At 32.8% G+C, this 19,516-nt stretch overlaps 1 protein-coding gene across 1 annotated transcript in view; it reads right to left on the bottom strand.

The window, feature by feature from the left end:
* Window positions 1–951: 951 nt before the first annotated feature.
* HGF (hepatocyte growth factor) overlaps window positions 952–19,516 on the bottom strand; it is an 80,385-nt gene continuing 61,820 nt past the window's right edge. Inside the window, exons 10-18 of the mRNA XM_024115960.2 lie at window positions 18,504–18,606; window positions 14,675–14,808; window positions 9,779–9,817; window positions 8,467–8,563; window positions 5,397–5,471; window positions 4,393–4,539; window positions 3,796–3,902; window positions 3,529–3,674; window positions 952–1,128 (exon numbers count right to left, since the gene is read on the bottom strand). Coding sequence (XP_023971728.1) covers window positions 952–1,128; window positions 3,529–3,674; window positions 3,796–3,902; window positions 4,393–4,539; window positions 5,397–5,471; window positions 8,467–8,563; window positions 9,779–9,817; window positions 14,675–14,808; window positions 18,504–18,606 — 1,025 coding nt within the window. The remainder of the gene's footprint in view (window positions 1,129–3,528; window positions 3,675–3,795; window positions 3,903–4,392; window positions 4,540–5,396; window positions 5,472–8,466; window positions 8,564–9,778; window positions 9,818–14,674; window positions 14,809–18,503; window positions 18,607–19,516) is intronic.

Here is a 19,516-nt window from a genome sequence, read left to right as displayed (position 1 = left end):
TACTTTAGGAAAAAAGATCTAAAAACATCTTGCATAAATAATTGTCCCTAAATTTGAAGGAAAGAAATAATACTAATACACATATTAGCCACTTTTCTTTAAGAATTAGAAACTACATAAAATAACTTGGATGATAAATATATGTAAGAACCTAGGTTAGGTGTTATTTAATTTCGTAGGTCATGTCCACACCTCACATGGCAACCAGTAGAGGTCATCTGCAGATTATGGATGGAGGATGATCTGGTCACTTCTATCTTGCACCTTTCCTTAATATTTCTACTGGTCTTTAGAAATGTTTATATTTTTCTTAAGGAAAAACTATAAGTACACAATTTCAGAACATTTAGGGGTTATATTAGATACACTACAATTTGAACCGTAGTGCATGCACATGTGTACCCAGGCATTTGTGTATAGGTATATGCTTTTATAAAGAATATATGTACCAGTATTACAGGATACATGGTGAGGAGAAATGAATGAAATATAATGTATGGCATATTAAAGGTAATATAATTTAATACAGAGTTACAATTTAAGGACACAAGATATAAATTGTTTTTGTGAGGTTGAAATAATGTTTAACTTATGGCTTATTTATTATTGAGAAACTAACCTTGGAAAGCAGCCGAGAGATATTAGTTGATCTTTTCCATTATATCTTTAGCATCCAGCAGTTATACCTTTGCATTTTTTAATCCATTCAAGTATCTTCAGGAGATATGTTACTACACTTGCATGTACCTTAATTCACTTCAACATTTACAAAATAACACTGACAAACAAAACAACAGAAAACACCCATAAATATTAATGAGTATCTTAACAAACATGACACTCAAGTAGTTGTCTTGGGATTTCTTAAGTTACATTTTAATTCCATGTTCTCTGAAATCTTCACGTAAAGGAGAGTTGTATTATTGGAAGCTTCACACACAGTTACATCAGCTACGACTGTGGTACCTTATACGTTAATATAATTTTGTGTATCCATTTTGCATAATATGCCACTCGGACAAAAATACCAGGACGATTTGGAATGGCACATCCACGACCAGGAACGATGACACCAAGAACCATTCTCATTTTATGTTGTTCACAAACCAGTGGGCCACCATAATCTCCCTAGGAAGAAGACATGCAACAATAACAACAACAAAGTATTATTTTAGAAATAAAAATTGACAATTCATTAACATTACCTGTATCGATTTATATCTCAAATATACACATGTGCAAAAAAGAGAATAAGTTCAATTGAAATATGAAGACATAAAATTGATGTACTAGACCATTGGTTGTCTTTCTGTTGGACTGAGATAAGTACAAAAGTTCAAAGTGTTCTATCATGTGTAGTTATCATTTAAGTATGACTTGTCTTTTCTAAAATAGTCACTCATGTTTTAAAGTGGTTTTTGCCTTTGTTGAATGCAGACTAATTAACACATGACCATTGATAGCTCTTTAAGAAGGTAGATTTCATATTTATTTTGACTTTCTTCTGATGTTCAAAGTATGTTCAATATAGAAAATTTGGAAAATGTAGAAAAATACATGTATCCAAAAACTCACCTGCAATCATACAGTTTTAAAGATTAACCCACATTAAGTTTTCTCTTATTTCTAATTTTTTTCCTTTCCCTCAATCCTGCCCCCAGAATGATTTTAACAGTTAAATAAAAACTTGTAGGTGGTAAAATAATTCTGTTTACTCTGTGGAAATTGCTTTTCCAGGCAGAAAGAAGGAATGTTTCTCCACTTAGTCTTAGTAGTTAATATAGTTATATTTGTATTTTTTTCCCCTTTGTGGAAGGTAGTCTGTGATTTCATGGCATTTCTTGTGTGGTAGGTAATCCTGTTGTATCATCATATATAGATAGGTGATAGATGAAAGATGAATAGATTGATAAAAGTATTTGTGTGTATATTTTATATACATATATGTTTATACATATTGTTATATATAATCATTTAAAAATGCCGCATCACTTTTTTGTGCCATGTAGCCTTCCTAGGATTGCAGTGGCTAATTTTTGGCATCTTTGTCTTTAGAAGAGTGCTTCCGACTATCTTGATTTTCCCCCAGTAGTGATGTGATGAGATAAAACTAAACTACTGCAAAATTTAGTTCTGTAATACAGGTGGAAAGAAGAGAGCTATTAACATTCTATAACAGAGAAAATCAAGGTAGGGGTGAAATAGAAGATAAAACACTAAGGAAAATAGTTTATTCAAAGAGACTTCATATAAACTCTGCCACAGGTGTTAATCTGTTTTTTAAATTAATGCACCAGTGATTACTGATATGAACTCTTCAATTCATTTTGAGAATTGATTTTGAGGGACTTTCACTAAATGTGATGCTATTGCTATTATACAAATGTTTAGGAGATTTCTTTTTTAGGTGTCTAGATTTCCCTGGTTTGGTGATTATCTTACCCTGTTTCAAATATCAGTGATGTAAAAAAAATTCTGGAGGATGAGTGCATTTTTGAGAAGTGGCTGAATCAATTTGATTGATTGTAAATATAGATAAAAATAACAACTATGTGATAAATTTTTCAATGCTAAAGTTAGGAATCTAAGAATGTATAGATGACAAACCAGATTACAGGCTATTCCTGAAGAGCAGATGTCAAAATAGTAATGGCAGTAGGGCTGGGATAAGCGCAAGCTTTCTAAATATCTCAAAGATCTGGTCTAGCTCAAAACTTTGTGTTTACAGAACTCAGTAATAAGTAAACAAACAAATAGATAAATAAATAATTCTTTCTCCTAGTAGATTTTCATTTGTGATGAAAATCTTAGTGATACTGATGTACTGGAAAAAACACCAAATTTGAAAGTGGTTATAAACACATAATCCGTTTTTAATCGTATTATTTTAATGCAATTTTAAAAATTCTTTAACTCAAAAAACATTAAAAATAAGTTTAACAGCTTGTCTATGTGAAATAGGGATAGGAACACTGCCAAGTGGAAAGAACAGTTGCTTAACAAATGAAAATGTCCAAGCTCTTAAAATCATAAACTTTGACCTTGTGGTTTTTTAAATAGAATTTGTTTAAACACACACACACATACATACACACACACACTGGCTTAACCAAAAACATATTTAAAAGTTTAAAAGCAGGCATGTATCTCTTACTAAAATTAATAGAGTTAAGTTAGAATTTGGGAAGATCAGATACATTTAGAAAAATATTAGAAAAATGCAAGCGATTGTATCAAACTGCATATTAGAAACTTCTAATTTGAACAGCTTTCTCTTAGAGTTTTGGCTGTATTATTTTCTTGTTTTTTGAGAGACAAATGTCATCTTAGTTTACTGCCAATGAAACATGTATTGCTTCACTATTTAGCTAAAAAAATGTACAAGGATAATAAGGGTTATCTTTTTCAATTCCTCCCTCTTAGAACAGGTTGGTGTACAGTGATTCTCATTTGAGAAAAATAGAAAATATAAACACAAGAAACTATGCTATCCATCACATACTCCTTTGTAAAAATCTCTGTTTTTACCTCGCATGGTCCTGATACAATATTTTCAGCCCCAGCACATATTTCAGACTCATTCAGAGTCACCTTCCCTTGATGATATTGGCTGCATTTCTCATTCCCCATAATATAGAGATGTGCTACTCGTAATAGACCGTCTGAGTTGATCACTAGAATGGCGCAAAATATGTACAGTTAATGAGCACAGGGTAAGGTAAGAAAAATAAACAAATACAAAATATTTTTACAAAATACATATGATATTGCCTTATCTTTCTAAAAATAGCTTACATCCAGTGTAGCCCCAGCCATAAACACTGCAAGTGGTTTTTTCAGGAATTGTGCACCCATAATTAGGTAAATCAATTGTACTAACAAAATCATCCAGAACAGCAGGCCTGAAAAGAGAAAATATAATGGTAAGTAAACTTGATTGGATTCAACACAAAATTAACATATTAAAATGTAGTGTGAATGTTTAATATGATTCATTTAGAGAGAATAAACAATTTTGCTTTGGAGTAGGTAGTAGAGAAATTAATATTTACTTACAAATATTTAAGAATAAATGGTCACTGCTATTTTTTTAATCATTATTTTACCTGTTAAAGTTATCATATAATTGCTCACTAATCTTTGGTTTTAGAGCAGGCTGATCATACTGTTGGCCCAATTTCATTTATTCACTTTTGAAAAATTTGAAAATGCCCCTCTCTCTGCCTCAGTACACACACACGCACGCACACACACACACACACACACACACCATGTGACATATGCTTTTATAATACCTCTACATGAGAGAGAAAGAATAAGAACATAGTTGAAGAAAAAGCTTCAACAATTCCATTCTATATTACAAATATGAAACTATCTAAAGGAACTCACCTAGCAAGCTTCAGTAATACCAGATCTGATCCTTCCGGCCCATATACCAGTTGCGTAACATTTAGAACCTGTTTGCGTTTCTCATCTCCTCTTCCATGGACATCATGAATTCCAAGCCAAGCTTCATAATCTTTCAAGTCTTTGTTTCTAAGTAAAAAATTAAAATATAAAATATAACTTTAAAATATGTAATATTAATCACATATATTGTTATATTAGCTTATAAGGGCAGATAAATAACCTAAATTTAAACTTTAAAATATAATAAAGAGCAACATATTTGTTATTATGGGAGATTCTGAATACTACAAGAACATATAAGCAGGAAGAACCTTTAAATTGCTGAAATTCTAAATGGCTTTTTTATTTTCAAAAACTTGCTTATTCTTGCTAGAGAGTAGGTCATTTATGAAACATTCTCAGGTAAAGCACATTACATGAGTTATAATTTATTGCAAATTTTCCTTTTTATCTCAAATGTGTGTGTTTGGTTTGTTAATAGGGATTGAATATTTATACTAACAAAATCAATGTGACCTTAATGGGAATCAAGGAGTAAGCTTACAAATGCTACCTCCTTATCTTTTCCTTATGCTAATTTCCATTGAAAATTATTCTCAGTATTATTCTGAGGCTGGTTCTACATAAGAAAGAAGGGAGGATTGAGAGAAGTTTGTTGATAATTCAGAAAAAGAATATCTAGAAATATACAGTGCAAGAAGGAGGTTGGGGTAAAAATTATTAACATAATTCTAGCAAAATTTTTCCTCAAATGAGAGTAGTGCCAATCGTGGAAAGAGGTGAACAGAAGTAGTACCCATAAGTAAGTATCAATTAAGTCAAGGTAAATTGTATAAGCTAGATCTAAAAAAAGAAATTAATTTGTTCACCCTATGCTGGTGAATATCTGTTAAAGGAATACACATTCTAAGCCTAAAAGCTAAGTGGAAGCCATACATATTTTTAAATGCTCAAAACAAATATTGGTTTCAGAAATACTTTACCGAGAAGGGAAACACTGTCTTGCAGTAAGAATCCAACTTTCCTTTATCAGTGATCCTCCACAGATATGTTTATTTCTAAGAGAAAGAGGAAAGAGAAACAAGTAACGTCTGTGCAGAAAGGGTGCCTGCCAGTTAATGCAAAACCTATGGCTCCATTTGTTAAACACATTGAGAGAAAAATGTAGATATTAACCCAACTAGAATAAAACAGTAATCCTTTTATTAAAGGATGATATTTGATGATGATAGCATTAGAACTTTTTTTCATAATGTGATTACAATTTTATGAAAGCAACTTTATTTTTGTATGAGGAACCCTGTCACTACACACGAAGATCCATTCCCAACACATATGTTCACGTGTGTGTGTGTCTATCCTTGTGAGAGAAAGTATGTGCTACAAATATAGGATAATTAGACCTATTTTAAATTCAGTGTTTGATTATAAAAACTGCAAATTTGAGTTTTGATTTAAAATCTGAAAACCATCTGGTGGTAACCATATATAATATTTATGTACTATTCCTTTCTTTCATTACCATTATGTAGTTCTGATATATTAACTTAGAGTATAACTGAGTTTGAGTAATTTGTTTGTTCAGCTTAAGACCAACAATATAACATTTATTTATAAAATCAAAACAATTTTGCAAGACAGATCTAGGAAATTATAAAATATTTGTAGAGAATAATAAATACTAGAACATTTATTTGATGTATACAAAATCTGTAAATCCATTATTTTTTGGCAGACACATGGAAAAAAGTACAACTATTCACAATTTACATTTCCAAAGAGTACAGATGTTCAGTGCTTCAGAGGGTAATAGAATAAGATTCCCAGACTAAGACCACAGTTATTTATGGCCTGTACCACACAGGAGGTTAAGAATATATATCGAGTTTGAATTTCTATTCCTCTCTGTGAGTTTTGGAAGAATAGCTAAACAGCTGTTGTTACTAAGAACTTGGATTTAAAAGGAAAAGTACTTTTAAAAAAAAAGTTTATACTACTCTGATCTGATGAAAAACAGTTTCACCTGCTTCTCCAAGGATGGAGACTTCCAAAGGAAGTCTCCTTTGAATAAGAATAAATTGAAAAGTATTTGCCTTTTTTTTTCTCGAGTAATGAGATTTGCAAAGATCCTCTAATTAGTTCAACGATGCAGATTCTTGGAACATTTTCTATAATAAAGAAAATAAAACACACACACACACACACACACACACCCAGTTTTACAGCCTTCATTAAGTCTTCATATTGCACAATCAGCTTTAATATTCTGGTGAGTTTCATAAATCTATTTCGGTACTACACACCCAGGACAGCTACCCCACAATTATCAACATAAATATTTATAAAAATTGATGAGAGGGCTTCCCTGGTGGCGCAGTGGTTGAGAGTCCGCTTGCCAGTGCGGAGGACGCGGGTTCGTGCCCTGGTCCGGGAGGATCCCACATGCCGCAGAGCGGCTGGGCCCGTGAGCCACGGCCGCTGGGCCTGCGCGTCTGGAGCCTGTGCTCCGCGACGGGAGAGGCCGCGGCAGTGAGAGGCCCGCGTACCGCCAAAAAAAAAAAAAAAATTGATAAGTTACTCCTTGAAAGAAAGATACACTCAAAGAGAACTTTAGACCATCTTCTACCTGGTATCTAAAGTCATATATATATCAAAGGATATAAACTTCAAGCTTGTTAAGACTTATTTTTTAAAAACTTCAGTTTCAAGTTGTCTCTGTTCTAATTTAATGCTACTGTGATTTGGTTATGGTTTAAAAAAATGGATTTTCTTCCTCTATTCTAGGAGGCTAGAGGTAAAGGAACAGGGAGGGTTTCCAAAAAGAGGAGATATTCCAGTTGGTATTTAAAGAATGAAAGATTTTCCAGGCATAAAATACAGAGGAAGAAAGCTATAACATACAGTGGGAACCACAGCACAAAGGCTCGGAGAGAGAAACATGGGGTGTCTTGAAAACAAGGGAAAATGTGGCTAGAATTCAGGTGCACTTTGGCGTATGTTGCATGATGAGGTTCCAATACAGATAGATATAGACAAAGATATTTTAACATTCTGATTACCATACAGTATAATATGTGTAGTATATAGAAAGTTGTATGATCAGGTTTTAAGCTAACTCCTGTTTTCAATATTTAATTCTTACAACATAATTACTAATCTTAATTTTGTATAATAGTATATTTTGAAAAATTTTACATAGAACATGGCATTGATTCTTACAACATTTAGAAATAGACACGTCAAGAATTTTTTTATCCACACTGAATATTATAATTTCAAGACTGTTCATCTATCAGTATAATTTCTTAATGTTTCCCTTAATGATGAAATGTTCTAGAATTTTAAATTATTGCTATTTTTCATTAGAATGACAATTTAAAAAGTCAGTAATTAGGGGCTTCCCTGGTGGCGCAGTGGTTGCGCGTCCGCCTGCCGATGCAGGGGAACCGGGTTCGCGCCCCGGTCTGGGAGGATCCCACATGCCGCGGAGCGGCTGGGCCCGTGAGCCATGGCCGCTGAGCCTGCGCGTCCGGAGCCTGTGCTCCGCAACGGGAGAGGCCACAACAGAGGGAGGCCCGCATACCACAAAAAAAATAAATAAATAAATAAATAAAAATAAAAAGTCAGAAATTAAAAACAAATATAAAATTTTTGATATGATTGTGCATAGACAAGTTAAAAAATAATCTCATAATATACTAGATTGGGAAATTAATAACATAAGTATTATAACTATATGGTGATATCAGGGTATAGGTAGGTTCTCTGTGTAGTTGTCTTTTGCTTTACGAGAATTGAAGTGCCACATCAGGGACAATGCAAACACATATGAGACCTTTGTAAGCATTTAAAATGGCACCATCTCTGGAGGCACAAATTGCAAAATCCATTCCTTTTGGCAAGCAGAATGTGATTAGTCCCCTCTTGTGCCCCCCCCCCATACAGGTGCCTTGTGGAGGGCACAACCTGCACGACTACACATGGCCATACTGCTGGGAATATAACTTTTGCAAATAATCCAGATATGTGTGATTTGTGTCTATTAATAATTACCTGTATTTCAAACTAACCATCCATCCTACATTTGTTCGTGTTGGAATTCCATTTACAACTCGCAATTGTTTTGTTTTGGCGCAAGATATTACAGGATCTAAAAAGAGGACCAAACATAACATTTTAATAAAACATTTTGAAATAATCCGTGCCTCTCAGCTTTCTTTAGTGCAATGGTAACTACACAAATGTAACTACTGTAATTGTGTCAGAAGAACATTGTGGACAAAAGAAGGTAAATACCGTAACTACAGTGCCAAATCAGGCCCAAAGTGTTTGCTATCCTCATCTAAGTAGATGGGTAACACAGAAAAACTAATCAACTCAAGGTCAACAGCATTACCATGATAGTTACAGTGGCTTTGCTCACTAGGTACAAGTTCTTCAGGTCTACCATTAATTGTATTTCCCTTAACAACCTCAACATAAAATGGAACAAGGTTATTTACAGTGCTTATTTCTAAATGTCAATGAAAAGCAATAGCCTAAGTGAAAATAAAAAAACTATACTTGGTTTATTACTCCTGAATTTGTATAGTAAGAATGTAGAACCATTTTGCAACGTTTCCAAAGTTATATTAATTGAAATTTTATCCAAATGACATAATTATGTCTAAATCATTATATCCAAATGATATAATTCAGAATTCTTTGAAGTAAACTTTTTCCTGACCCTCCTCGGTGTTCCTTGCCTTATCCTTTCCACTCTTGTCCATGGTCTAAAATAGATTTCCATGTGCTCTTCAGCCTGGGACACAGCAGGTGGTCTCTTAAATCAAAACATTTGAGTAACTTCCTTCAGCCCAAGAAATGTGTGAAAATCAGATACAAGCAGCTCCCGACAGATTTTCTTAAGCTGAGGATTAACTGAACCTCTCAGATTGTGTCATCTTTTGCCTCGTAGAGCATGCAAAGAGCTTTAAAGATAGAGCAGGATAAAGACACTGCATAACTTTCCAACCTTCGGGTTTCATTCTTTCTGACTGTAGCATCCTGATTTAAGTTAAAGGATGGTGAAAGTCCAGTGGATACCTTCTGCCCCCAATTAGGTAAAAGCAATATACATGCTTTTTTCAAAGTTAAATATAACATGTTTTGTGACAGAGCATTGAATTTTGATATTCAGTATGCAGTTGCCTTTGTAACACCTTTACACATGCACACAGAAAAAACATGTTCAAATAAAATAAAATAGATTATTTTATTTTTATGATGGAAGTTGATATAATGATGTTATTTTTCTATGAAGAAAATAATGACATCACTTCTGACACAAAGAGACTCAGATATATTATTTTGAAAGATTACTTACGGTCTAAATTGACTATTGTAGGTGTGGTATCACCTTCACCTGTAAAAACAAATATATATGTATATACATAATTTTTACATACATATTTCTGTTATGTAGAACCAGAATTGTGTATTGAAATTCAAATATCCATGAATGGATAATTTACTACAATTCTTTGCATTTTATTCAAAAATAAAATGCAATAATACTCTTTTGAGTAATTATGTATCACTTTTAGACAAAGTTGAAAGCATGCACCTACTGGTAGTGGGTCATGTGAGGAAAGCCCTGTTTTATGACTGTGAAGCTTCTCAGGTATGTGGTTTGATGGATGTTGGCAGTTTGAATTACACTGCTAGCAACAAGGAGCTGCCTCATTCTCCCAAGATGCCAAACATCGTATACAATGAACATTCCACCGAACAGCACTAATGCTTATTATTGTTTATTTGGGCCATTCATATAGATAAACTATGTAGCTTTACTGTAATTTGACCCATTTATATTTTTTCTGAAAATTACTTTTTTTTAATATGGTTAAGGATAATTAAGACTTCCTATGTTTCAGAAAACTTTTTTAAGAATTCGAGAAGATAGAAATCAAGGTCACTCATGGAAAAAGAGGGATAGCCAAATATAATTATGTTTTGTTAGTATATTTCAAAGACTGGTTTTTCTAGGTAGTAAGAGGAAAAGTATTAAAAAAAAGAATACCAGAAACTGCAAATAAATTATAACTAAAACTTCATACTTACTTTTTTTTTACAACCTCCCTACTGAGTGGGGTTTAATTGCTGCCAAGAGAAAGGCTTGGAGGATGCTAGGATTTGAAAATACTTAAGTAGTAATGAATGAGGTACAAGACATTTCCTGGAATTGAGTGTGTGACTGTCCAGAATTGATGACATAGAGTTTAGTCAGGCCTTGTTTAGACCCAGCTGGTTGTTAGTCTCTGGAAGTGCCCTGAGCTCAAATAAACCAGCAACAAAACAAAAATGGCATATGGATTCCTTTGTAATAGATGCAAATCTGATTTTTATTTATGGGAAATCTTGAGAAAATTAATACATGCTAAAGCATTTTTATTTATGTCCATTTTCCAGATCTAGATATTTTAAGTGAATAAGCGTAAAGGTCAACATACAAATTTCATCATTTCCCTTTCCCTTTAGTTTATCCTTGGGGGTGGTTTTGTCTTAGAGTCAGCTGAGGTCATTGTTTTAGTTCACAGTACAAATTAGAATGAAGGCCGACTGTGGTCATTAAAACATCAAGGATATTGCTTTTTCCACTCAAGTTATTTACACAAAAATTCTAAAATAAAAAACTAGATATTTATTCTTTGTATCGTTTGTGGTGAAAAAGACTACACTATTCATTGTATTCTTAATTGCATATCAAGTTTCCTATTTCTAGGCATCAAGTTAATATGTCAACAAAGTATTTCATTCATTATTGTACCTTACTAAAATATGTAAATTTTTTAAAATGTGTAGATCTTATCATTTAGGGGCTTTAATAATTAAGAGTATATATATATATATAGATTTTCCTCTTAGCCAATATTTCTCACAACTTAGAAGAAGCTGCATTACCACTTAAAATCAGATTTCTAGAGATTCTGGGTTGCTGGTTAGATTATGAATTTTTTGAAAGCATTCTAGTTTCTTCTGCTTTCTAGGCCTTTTCCATTTTACCTTAAAATACTATTTTCACTTCTCCTCTTTTACTTTTCCCTTACGTCTCCACCATAGTACTCAAATCTGAACAACTATATATGATACAAATTTTACTTTATATTGATTCACCTTAAATTTGAAGAAGGAAAACATGTCAATGATAAAAGTTTTTCCTATGGAAGTGTAGGGGTGTGTGTGAGTGTGTGTGTGTGTGTGTGTGTGTGTGTGTGTGTATGTTTATATGGCCTCAGAACCAAACATGTGCTCTTACTGAAAACATAAAGAAAACTTTCTTTTAATAGATCCTTAAAGTTTCAACTCAAATTCTAAACTTTATGAACAGCACACCTTTTTCCACGCTGACATTTGTATTCCCATTCTTATTATATATTTTAATATTAATATGTATGTATTTAAATGACTATTTGCGATTATGTATGTAAAATGTCTCCTCTGTACACTGAAAACTATTTGAGCGTAGGAAACATTGTTTATATTTTTTATACCTAGAATGATGTATAGGGCTTTGCACACAATAGGAGCACAATTTAAACTTATTAACAAATGAATAAATAAATACAAACTGAGGTGGAGGTAATTTACCCAAGGCACTTAAAGTGATAGAACTAAAATCCTTACCCAGGAAATCAGAGTTGAAACTCTAAACCACTATGCTCTCTAAATACTTAAGAATTTTCTAAGATATACTGTGTATATGTGTATAGACAAATATAGACATTTCTACAGTTTTATTTTTGCATCTTGAGAACATTAAAAATATATGTTAAATATTATTTTGTAAGCATTTTTTAGAAAGGAATACAAACCTTTACATGTTTTGTAATATAAATGTGCAGTGTGAAAATGATATATAGTCTCTGAAGTTAAATAAATAAGAACTCAAATCTTCTAAAGATAAATTTTATTAGCCTTTCACCAGCAAGAAAACTGTAAATAAATCCTGGCTATAAATATTAGTTAGAAAAATGACAGTGTAAAAATACTTGTTGAAATTAATTAATGTTCAGAATACATTGAAATAAATGAGTTATCTTCAATAGCATTTAATCAAATACTAGCAACACCCTGAAGTCTTTCAATAGCACATTACTAACTTTTAGTTTAAAAATGTTAGTTGAAAATATGCTTTAAAAACTTTAAAGTTATTAGAGCCTTGTCTCAAATTTCTAAAGCAAATCACAGTTCTCTATGGGAACATTTTACTCTTAACTATATCTACATACTAAAATTAGGCTACTGTGATTTTTAGAAATCTGGAATTCTATAGGGAAAGCAATAGAACTTGTTTTAGAAGCCAGGTCATTGACTTTTTTCCTTCTTCCTAGGTCATTGAAGAGTCTATTAGCCTCCATTATTCTTAATCGTAGAAACTTCACAAAGAGGTACCATGAAATAAAACTAATACTTAGAAAACATAACCCTTTCACCATTAAAAAAATTTTTTTGTACACCAGAGAGGTTGGAAAGGTTGGTCTGTTTGCTTGTTTATTTTAATGTTAAAACCAGAAAGACATCTTCTATAAAAGAACATTTTCAGGACCTATGCAAACCCTAATCTGGGATAAGTGAGGAACATTAGGAGAACACTAATTAATTTGAAAGGCTATGATTAAAGCTGATGAAATGAAATATAACAATATGAAATACTATTTCTTTGTGAACATATAAGATATTTACTTACTATTATTGAAAATTTCTTTATTAAAAATAGATTGGGAAGTTCCAAGTTTTAACTATAGATATAATTGATTAACATCATATTTTAAAAGTTTTCTTTTATGCTAAAATTTCATGAAACGTAACTAGTGTTACAATTTATGGTGAGAAATTATCTCTTTAATTTGATGTATATTATGGAAAATATAGACTTGTGTTTGTGTTTTATGTTTTAAAGCAAACATAATTTCTTCAATCTAATCTCTTTTAAAGTGAGTATTTTTGCTGCTATTTTCAAGGTACTTGCTACTGCCTTGTCTCACATGAAAAACATTCTTAAAACAGGACTCTTATTGAACATATAAAACGATGTCTTTTTTAAACAAGAAGGCAGTTTAACATAGTGTTTAAAGATGTCTGCCATAAACAGAGCTGTGAGACATGTACTACAGTAAAATGGTCTCTTGCTACTAATAGAGCTTTATAAGTCTTTTTCACTCAATCAATAACATATTGAGGATATATTTTCATCTCAATATACATTACTCTCCATTAGCAGTTCTCAGTGGAGGTAACGCTATTGACATCTAGTGGGTAGAGGCCAGGGACACTACCAAACATCTTATAATGCATAGGACATCCTCCCATAACAAAGGTTTATCCAGCACGAAATGTCAGTCGTGCAGAGGTTGTAAATCCTGATACGTTTCCCCAAACTGACTTCAATACAGGCTTCCCAGTACACAGAGCAGCACAGTATTGAGAGTGTCTGATTACCCAGGTTCTCACTAATATTAGGCATTAGCAATCATTTTCTTATTTGCCAACCTGATTGGTGGAAATGATTTCTTATGCTTTTATCTTTTCATTATAATTATTATATTTTCTTACTATTAAGTTTTATTATCTTTTCATTTGTTTTTAAGTTTATTCTTGAAGATTCATCTTCAGTTTTCTCGAATCATCTCATCTTTTTCTTATTGCTATATAGGCGCTCTTTTACATGAAGTGTATCAGACATATATTATACACTTTACGTATATCCTTTACTGTATGTGCTAATACTTTTTAAACAAAATCATCTTGGGCTCCGAGAAGTAGATGGAATGTTTTAGACTTCTTAGCCTTGGCCTAAACAGCTGAGAAGAAAATGGAAGCACAACTATCTCTGATCTGTTTATGGGTCTGTTAGTGGTCTGGGGACTTTGCTAAGAGCTCTGCTACTTTCAGAGGCTGAACACTTAGTATTTATTGGTGGGGTGGGGGGGTGGAGAGGTCTTTCTAGCCCTGTCAGAACAATGGCCATGTATTACTTCTGAATTCCAAATAGGAATCTTCTGAGGGAGGAAAATCTCTTTTAAAAGGTCAGCAGATTGTCCCCTTGTCTAGAGGAGAGATGAAGTTGTGTGTATGTGTGTTGCTGTCTGGAATGCATCCTTATTTTGGGATCAACTCTAGCCCTCCTTTATTATTTCCACCTCTGGTTAAGGTATCATTTTAGAGGGCATGCAGTATATTTTAAATGGTTCACCTGACAAAGATCACAAAATATACTTACAACGAGAAATAGGGCAGTAATCCCAAGGAATGAGAGGATTCCCCGTGTAACACCAGGGACCATGGGCATCATCATCAGGATTCCGGCAGTAATTCTTATTCAGCTTACTAGCGTCTGGTTCCCAGAAGATATGCCTGCATAAACAACAAAATGCACATCTTGTCCAAGAGAAACAAAATGTCACGAAGAAGATATAATCCCAGTGCATAACTTTCATTACAGATACAACACAAGCTACCTGCTGTGAACTTTGGCGGGGGGGGGGGTTGAGGCTTATTTTGTTGTTGTTCTTGCAGTTTGGAAGGATGTTCTTTAACTCAGGAATAAGGCTGAAGAGTCAGCATAGATAAAGTGAGAAAAGATTTTATGACGTTGCTTCTATTTAATAACTATACTGGCAAGGTAACAATACCCCTGTGCCAAAAAAGGAGCAGATGACAAAGATCTAAGTTATAAAATGCATAGAAAGTGCAAGCTATTGCAAAAGTATTTTTTTCATGTTTCAGAAACATGTAAAGAGGCATCACTAGCAACATTACTATGACAACATCAATGTACTGGAAGATACACTGAAAACAATAACAATGTGCTAATAAAATTATTAAATTCTAAAATTTCACTGGGCATATAGTTACAAAATATGATTTTTTGACAGATAATTGAGTAACACTTCAGCCTTTCTCATTTTACATCTTAACTAAATTTATTACAGAAGTAAAGCAAAAATACTGTATGTTATAAGACCATGCCCACTCATATAACATCAATATTTACATTTACCTCAGTAACATTAATGAAGTCAAACATGGCCATCCTGACCATGTCATGAAAACTATACATCCTAGCTTAATTTGGTTTGGATTACTAATTACTACCATGCTTGAACATAATTAATGTGTCATTTTAAAAAATTGGGAAGAGATTCAACATAGAAACTTGGACTATCTTACTAAACTTGGATTTACTTTTTGGACCAATACGACAGTAAAGACATACAATACTTATTATGTGACAGATTCTATTACAGATGACTTACATATATGCCCTTAGACCAACCTGATGAGACAGGCTCAAAGATTATGCAATTTTGTATTTGACGAAATTGAAATCCACAGAGGACAATTCATTTTTCTAGGGTCACATGGTTTTTAAGCTGTAGAACAAGTGTTTGAACACACTGCTCTTTCCAGAGTCAGTGTTCAAAACCACCACACAGTATTACCTCTTTACTCAGTCATAGTTTGTTCTTAAACTAAAATGGTACCATGCAACTTAATCATTCATCAATATCCTACAAGTTGTTTCCAAATGACTTTTAACTATTTCCAAAGGCAAACCTAAACTCAATGAATTGAGTTATAACCATTGCATCCCTGAATAAATATGCGACGTATTTCCAGTGGTATGCTGGTAAATGTTTAACAACTAGCACTCTGAAGTGTGTATGGGGGGAGGGGGTCTTTATTTGTTGTCCTTGCATATTTCTGTAGTGTAACTGTAACTCCTTCCACCATAAAACTGTCAAGCTTCTAATATGGAATCACTGAAGGCAGAGTTGGTTACAATTGTCTTTCACAAGTCCGTGAAGAGCTAGATCCACTCCACCGTATTTCTAAAAATGCTTTTAAAAATATCAGTGTTGAAATCAGCATTAATTTTAATCATGCCAATTCTTGCTTAAAATTTTTGAATGAATTCCTTTAATGCTTAGGATAAAACTCAAATTTCTTTTTTTTTTAACATCTTTATTGGAGTATAATTGCTTTCGAATGGTGTGTTAGTTTCTGCTTTCTAACAAAGTGAATCAGTTATACATATACATATGTTCCCATATCTCTTACCTCTTGCATCGCCCTCCCTCCCACCCTCCCTATCCCACCCCTCTAGGTGGTCGCAAAGCACCGAGCTGATCTCCCTGTGCTATGCGGCTGCTTCCCACTAGCTATCCACCCTATATATATGTGTTAGCATACGGTATTTGTTTTTCTCTTTCTGACTTACTTCACTCTGTATGACAGACTCTAGGTCCATCCACCTCACTACAAATAACTCAATTTCGTTTCGTTTTTCTTCAAATTTCTTAACACAGCTTATAGGGTCCTGTATGGTTTTGCCACTGGAGAATTTCTTCTCTGTGGACATTAACCAAATTATACTGTTTCAACCTTATTAAAGTTATTTCTGATTTTTATACACTTCCATTTGGGGGCTTTTGGACAAGTTATTTCTTTTGCCTGATGTACTTTTCCTCCTACACTTCCTTTGACCAACTCCTACTTATTACGTATGTCCCAACTAACATCCCTTCCTATAGGAAAACTTCCTGACCATTTAAGTGTGGGTGTCACTTGTTTGCAGTCCCATAACATAAGATATGCTTTTTTCGTGGATTTTCTAATATGGCATTGGCATTTGCTGTTTTCTGCCATTCCATACTAGAGTGAGATACATGATGGCAGAATTCTGCTTAACTTTGAAGTCCTAGAGCTACAGTGTCCAATACAGTAGTTACTAGCCAGGGGAACTGCAGAAGAGCTAGTATGTGGCTCATCCAAATTGAAAGGTGCTATAATTATAAATATACAACATATTTTGTAGCTTTAATATAAAATGTAAAATAGCTCATTAATAATTTTTATGTTGAATACAAATTGAAATGAAAAGCTTTAGAAATATTGGATTAATAAAAACATTATTTTTAAAATTTGCCTGTTTAATTTTACTCTGTAAGTATGGCTACTGGAAAACCTAAAAAGTACAAATGTGATTACATATGTCAATTGCATATTTATGTTAGAGAACACTGCTTTAGAACTATCACTATTTGTTTGTGAAGTAAATTAGTCGAAAAACTATCATCCACTAGTGAGTAAATTTTGAAAGAGAATAAGAACTTTAAAGCTAAAGTGGAGCCAGGAGCAAAATGACTCAGCTTCTCTGGATCCTTAAATTCTTATTCACAAATAGAAATATCTTCCATATAGGATTATGATGGTCAAATGAGATAACAACTCACAGAAAGCAACCATGTTGTCGATACTTTATTAAATGACACTACCATTTTTCTTTTAATCCTGCTGTATATATTCCAGGATATTTAATAAAACTCTGTTCTATGTTGCAACTATGTCTCATACGTCTTTTGTAATTTCAAACACACTAGCACTACTGCTGGGGTCAAGTGGAAGATAACTGCTTTTGTTGTGAATATGTCCAATGTCAAAATCTCTAATTCTCTGAAATATATAGATTTTTTTCAATTATATATCCATTGCTTTAATTATAGAAAAATCGTGTGTATCAGAATAAAGCTATACAAGGAAACGTGTCTCAGTAAGTTTTTAGTAGTTAAGTGGAATTTTAAGGTGTGTATATGCATGAAGATGGTCACATCAATTTTATAGACTAATATTAATAATTAAATAATTATGAGAATATAATCCTATAATGTACTATTTGAAACACTAGATTTGGCATTTCATTATACAATGTCTTATCCAGTTGTGTAATTGTTTTCTCCGTATGACCATATCATGCTTAAAGGTGGAGCCCAAATGTATGTCCACTTTTTGTTAATGTTCCCGAGGCACCTGTTACACAGCAGAACACATAGTAAATGCTCAATAAATACGTACTGCTTTGAATTGTTTATTTAAGTTTGCCACATAGAGAGAAAATGTTAAATTGAGTTGCACAGAACCGTCAATCTAATGTTTTTATTAGCTTACTATAATATATAAATGAATAGAAAGAAATACCAGTGTACCTCAATACACCTATCTGCTGTTATCACTACATACTATATCTTGAAAGAAAGAAATTTACATACCGATGTAAATCTTCCATGTTCTTGTCCCACATCGAACATGTTAGTCCAGATCGTGTTTTGGATAAATTGCCCATATAGTTTTTGCCATTCCCACGATAACAATCTAAACATAAAATATATGGAAAGAAGACTAATGAATACTAGGGAGTATAGGACAAAGACTTCTTTTACAAGCATATGAATTCATGAAAATCAGCATAAAAATTAAAACAAAGCACTGAAATCTGTACAAAGCAAAGACACTTAACTATCTCTCATAAAATATCTTTTTTTTAGTCAAATTTCTTCTTCATTAAAATGAAAGTTTATGTATCAAATTACAAATTCCAAAAAAATCAAAGAAAAAATTAAATGAGTGACTCTTAGGGACACCAAAGAAATGAGAATTTTGTGAGTGACGTATATATTTTCCAATATTTTCTACTGAAAAATTTTACTCCACAGGAAAGTCACAAGAATGATATAATGAGCACTCGTACACCAGTCACATTTGTTGTGTTTTGATTTTTGTCTTTCGTGAGATTGACATTCTGAGTCATCCAAGCCAGCTGTTTCACAAATGCTCTTTAATTTCATTTTGCCTGATTAGTTTCTCATGAATGAAATCAAGTTAAATACAGAAATATTGCCTAGGTGATTTTTTGTCCTTTTTTCAGAATTATTTCATGTGACACATGATGTCAGTTTGTTCAATTATTGCTGATGAGTTTGATAACTTGGTTAAGTGGTATAAAGGAAAAACTTCTCTTCATATATAAGAAAAAAAAAAAAAATTGAGGCCTTTGAGGCTGACTACATCCTATTCCCAAACAAATTTTCACAAAATGGCTTAGGCATACTTTAATTAATTTTGCATGCATCAGTTATTACTCTGCTGGTTTTAAAATAATTTTTTTATTTCCTACTTTTCTTTCTTTCTTGTTATTCTTCTGTAAATGAAAGTTTTTCCTTCTCCTCTACTCCTTCCATTTAAGTAGTACTACTACTAGTAGTAGTAGTAGCAGTGGTAGTAG

Source organism: Physeter macrocephalus, chromosome 5 (genome assembly GCF_002837175.3).
Source record: "Physeter macrocephalus isolate SW-GA chromosome 5, ASM283717v5, whole genome shotgun sequence".
NCBI lineage: Eukaryota > Metazoa > Chordata > Mammalia > Artiodactyla > Physeteridae > Physeter > Physeter macrocephalus.
The sequence above is the reverse complement of the archived record's forward strand: the minus strand, read 5'-3'. Positions and strand labels throughout refer to the sequence as shown.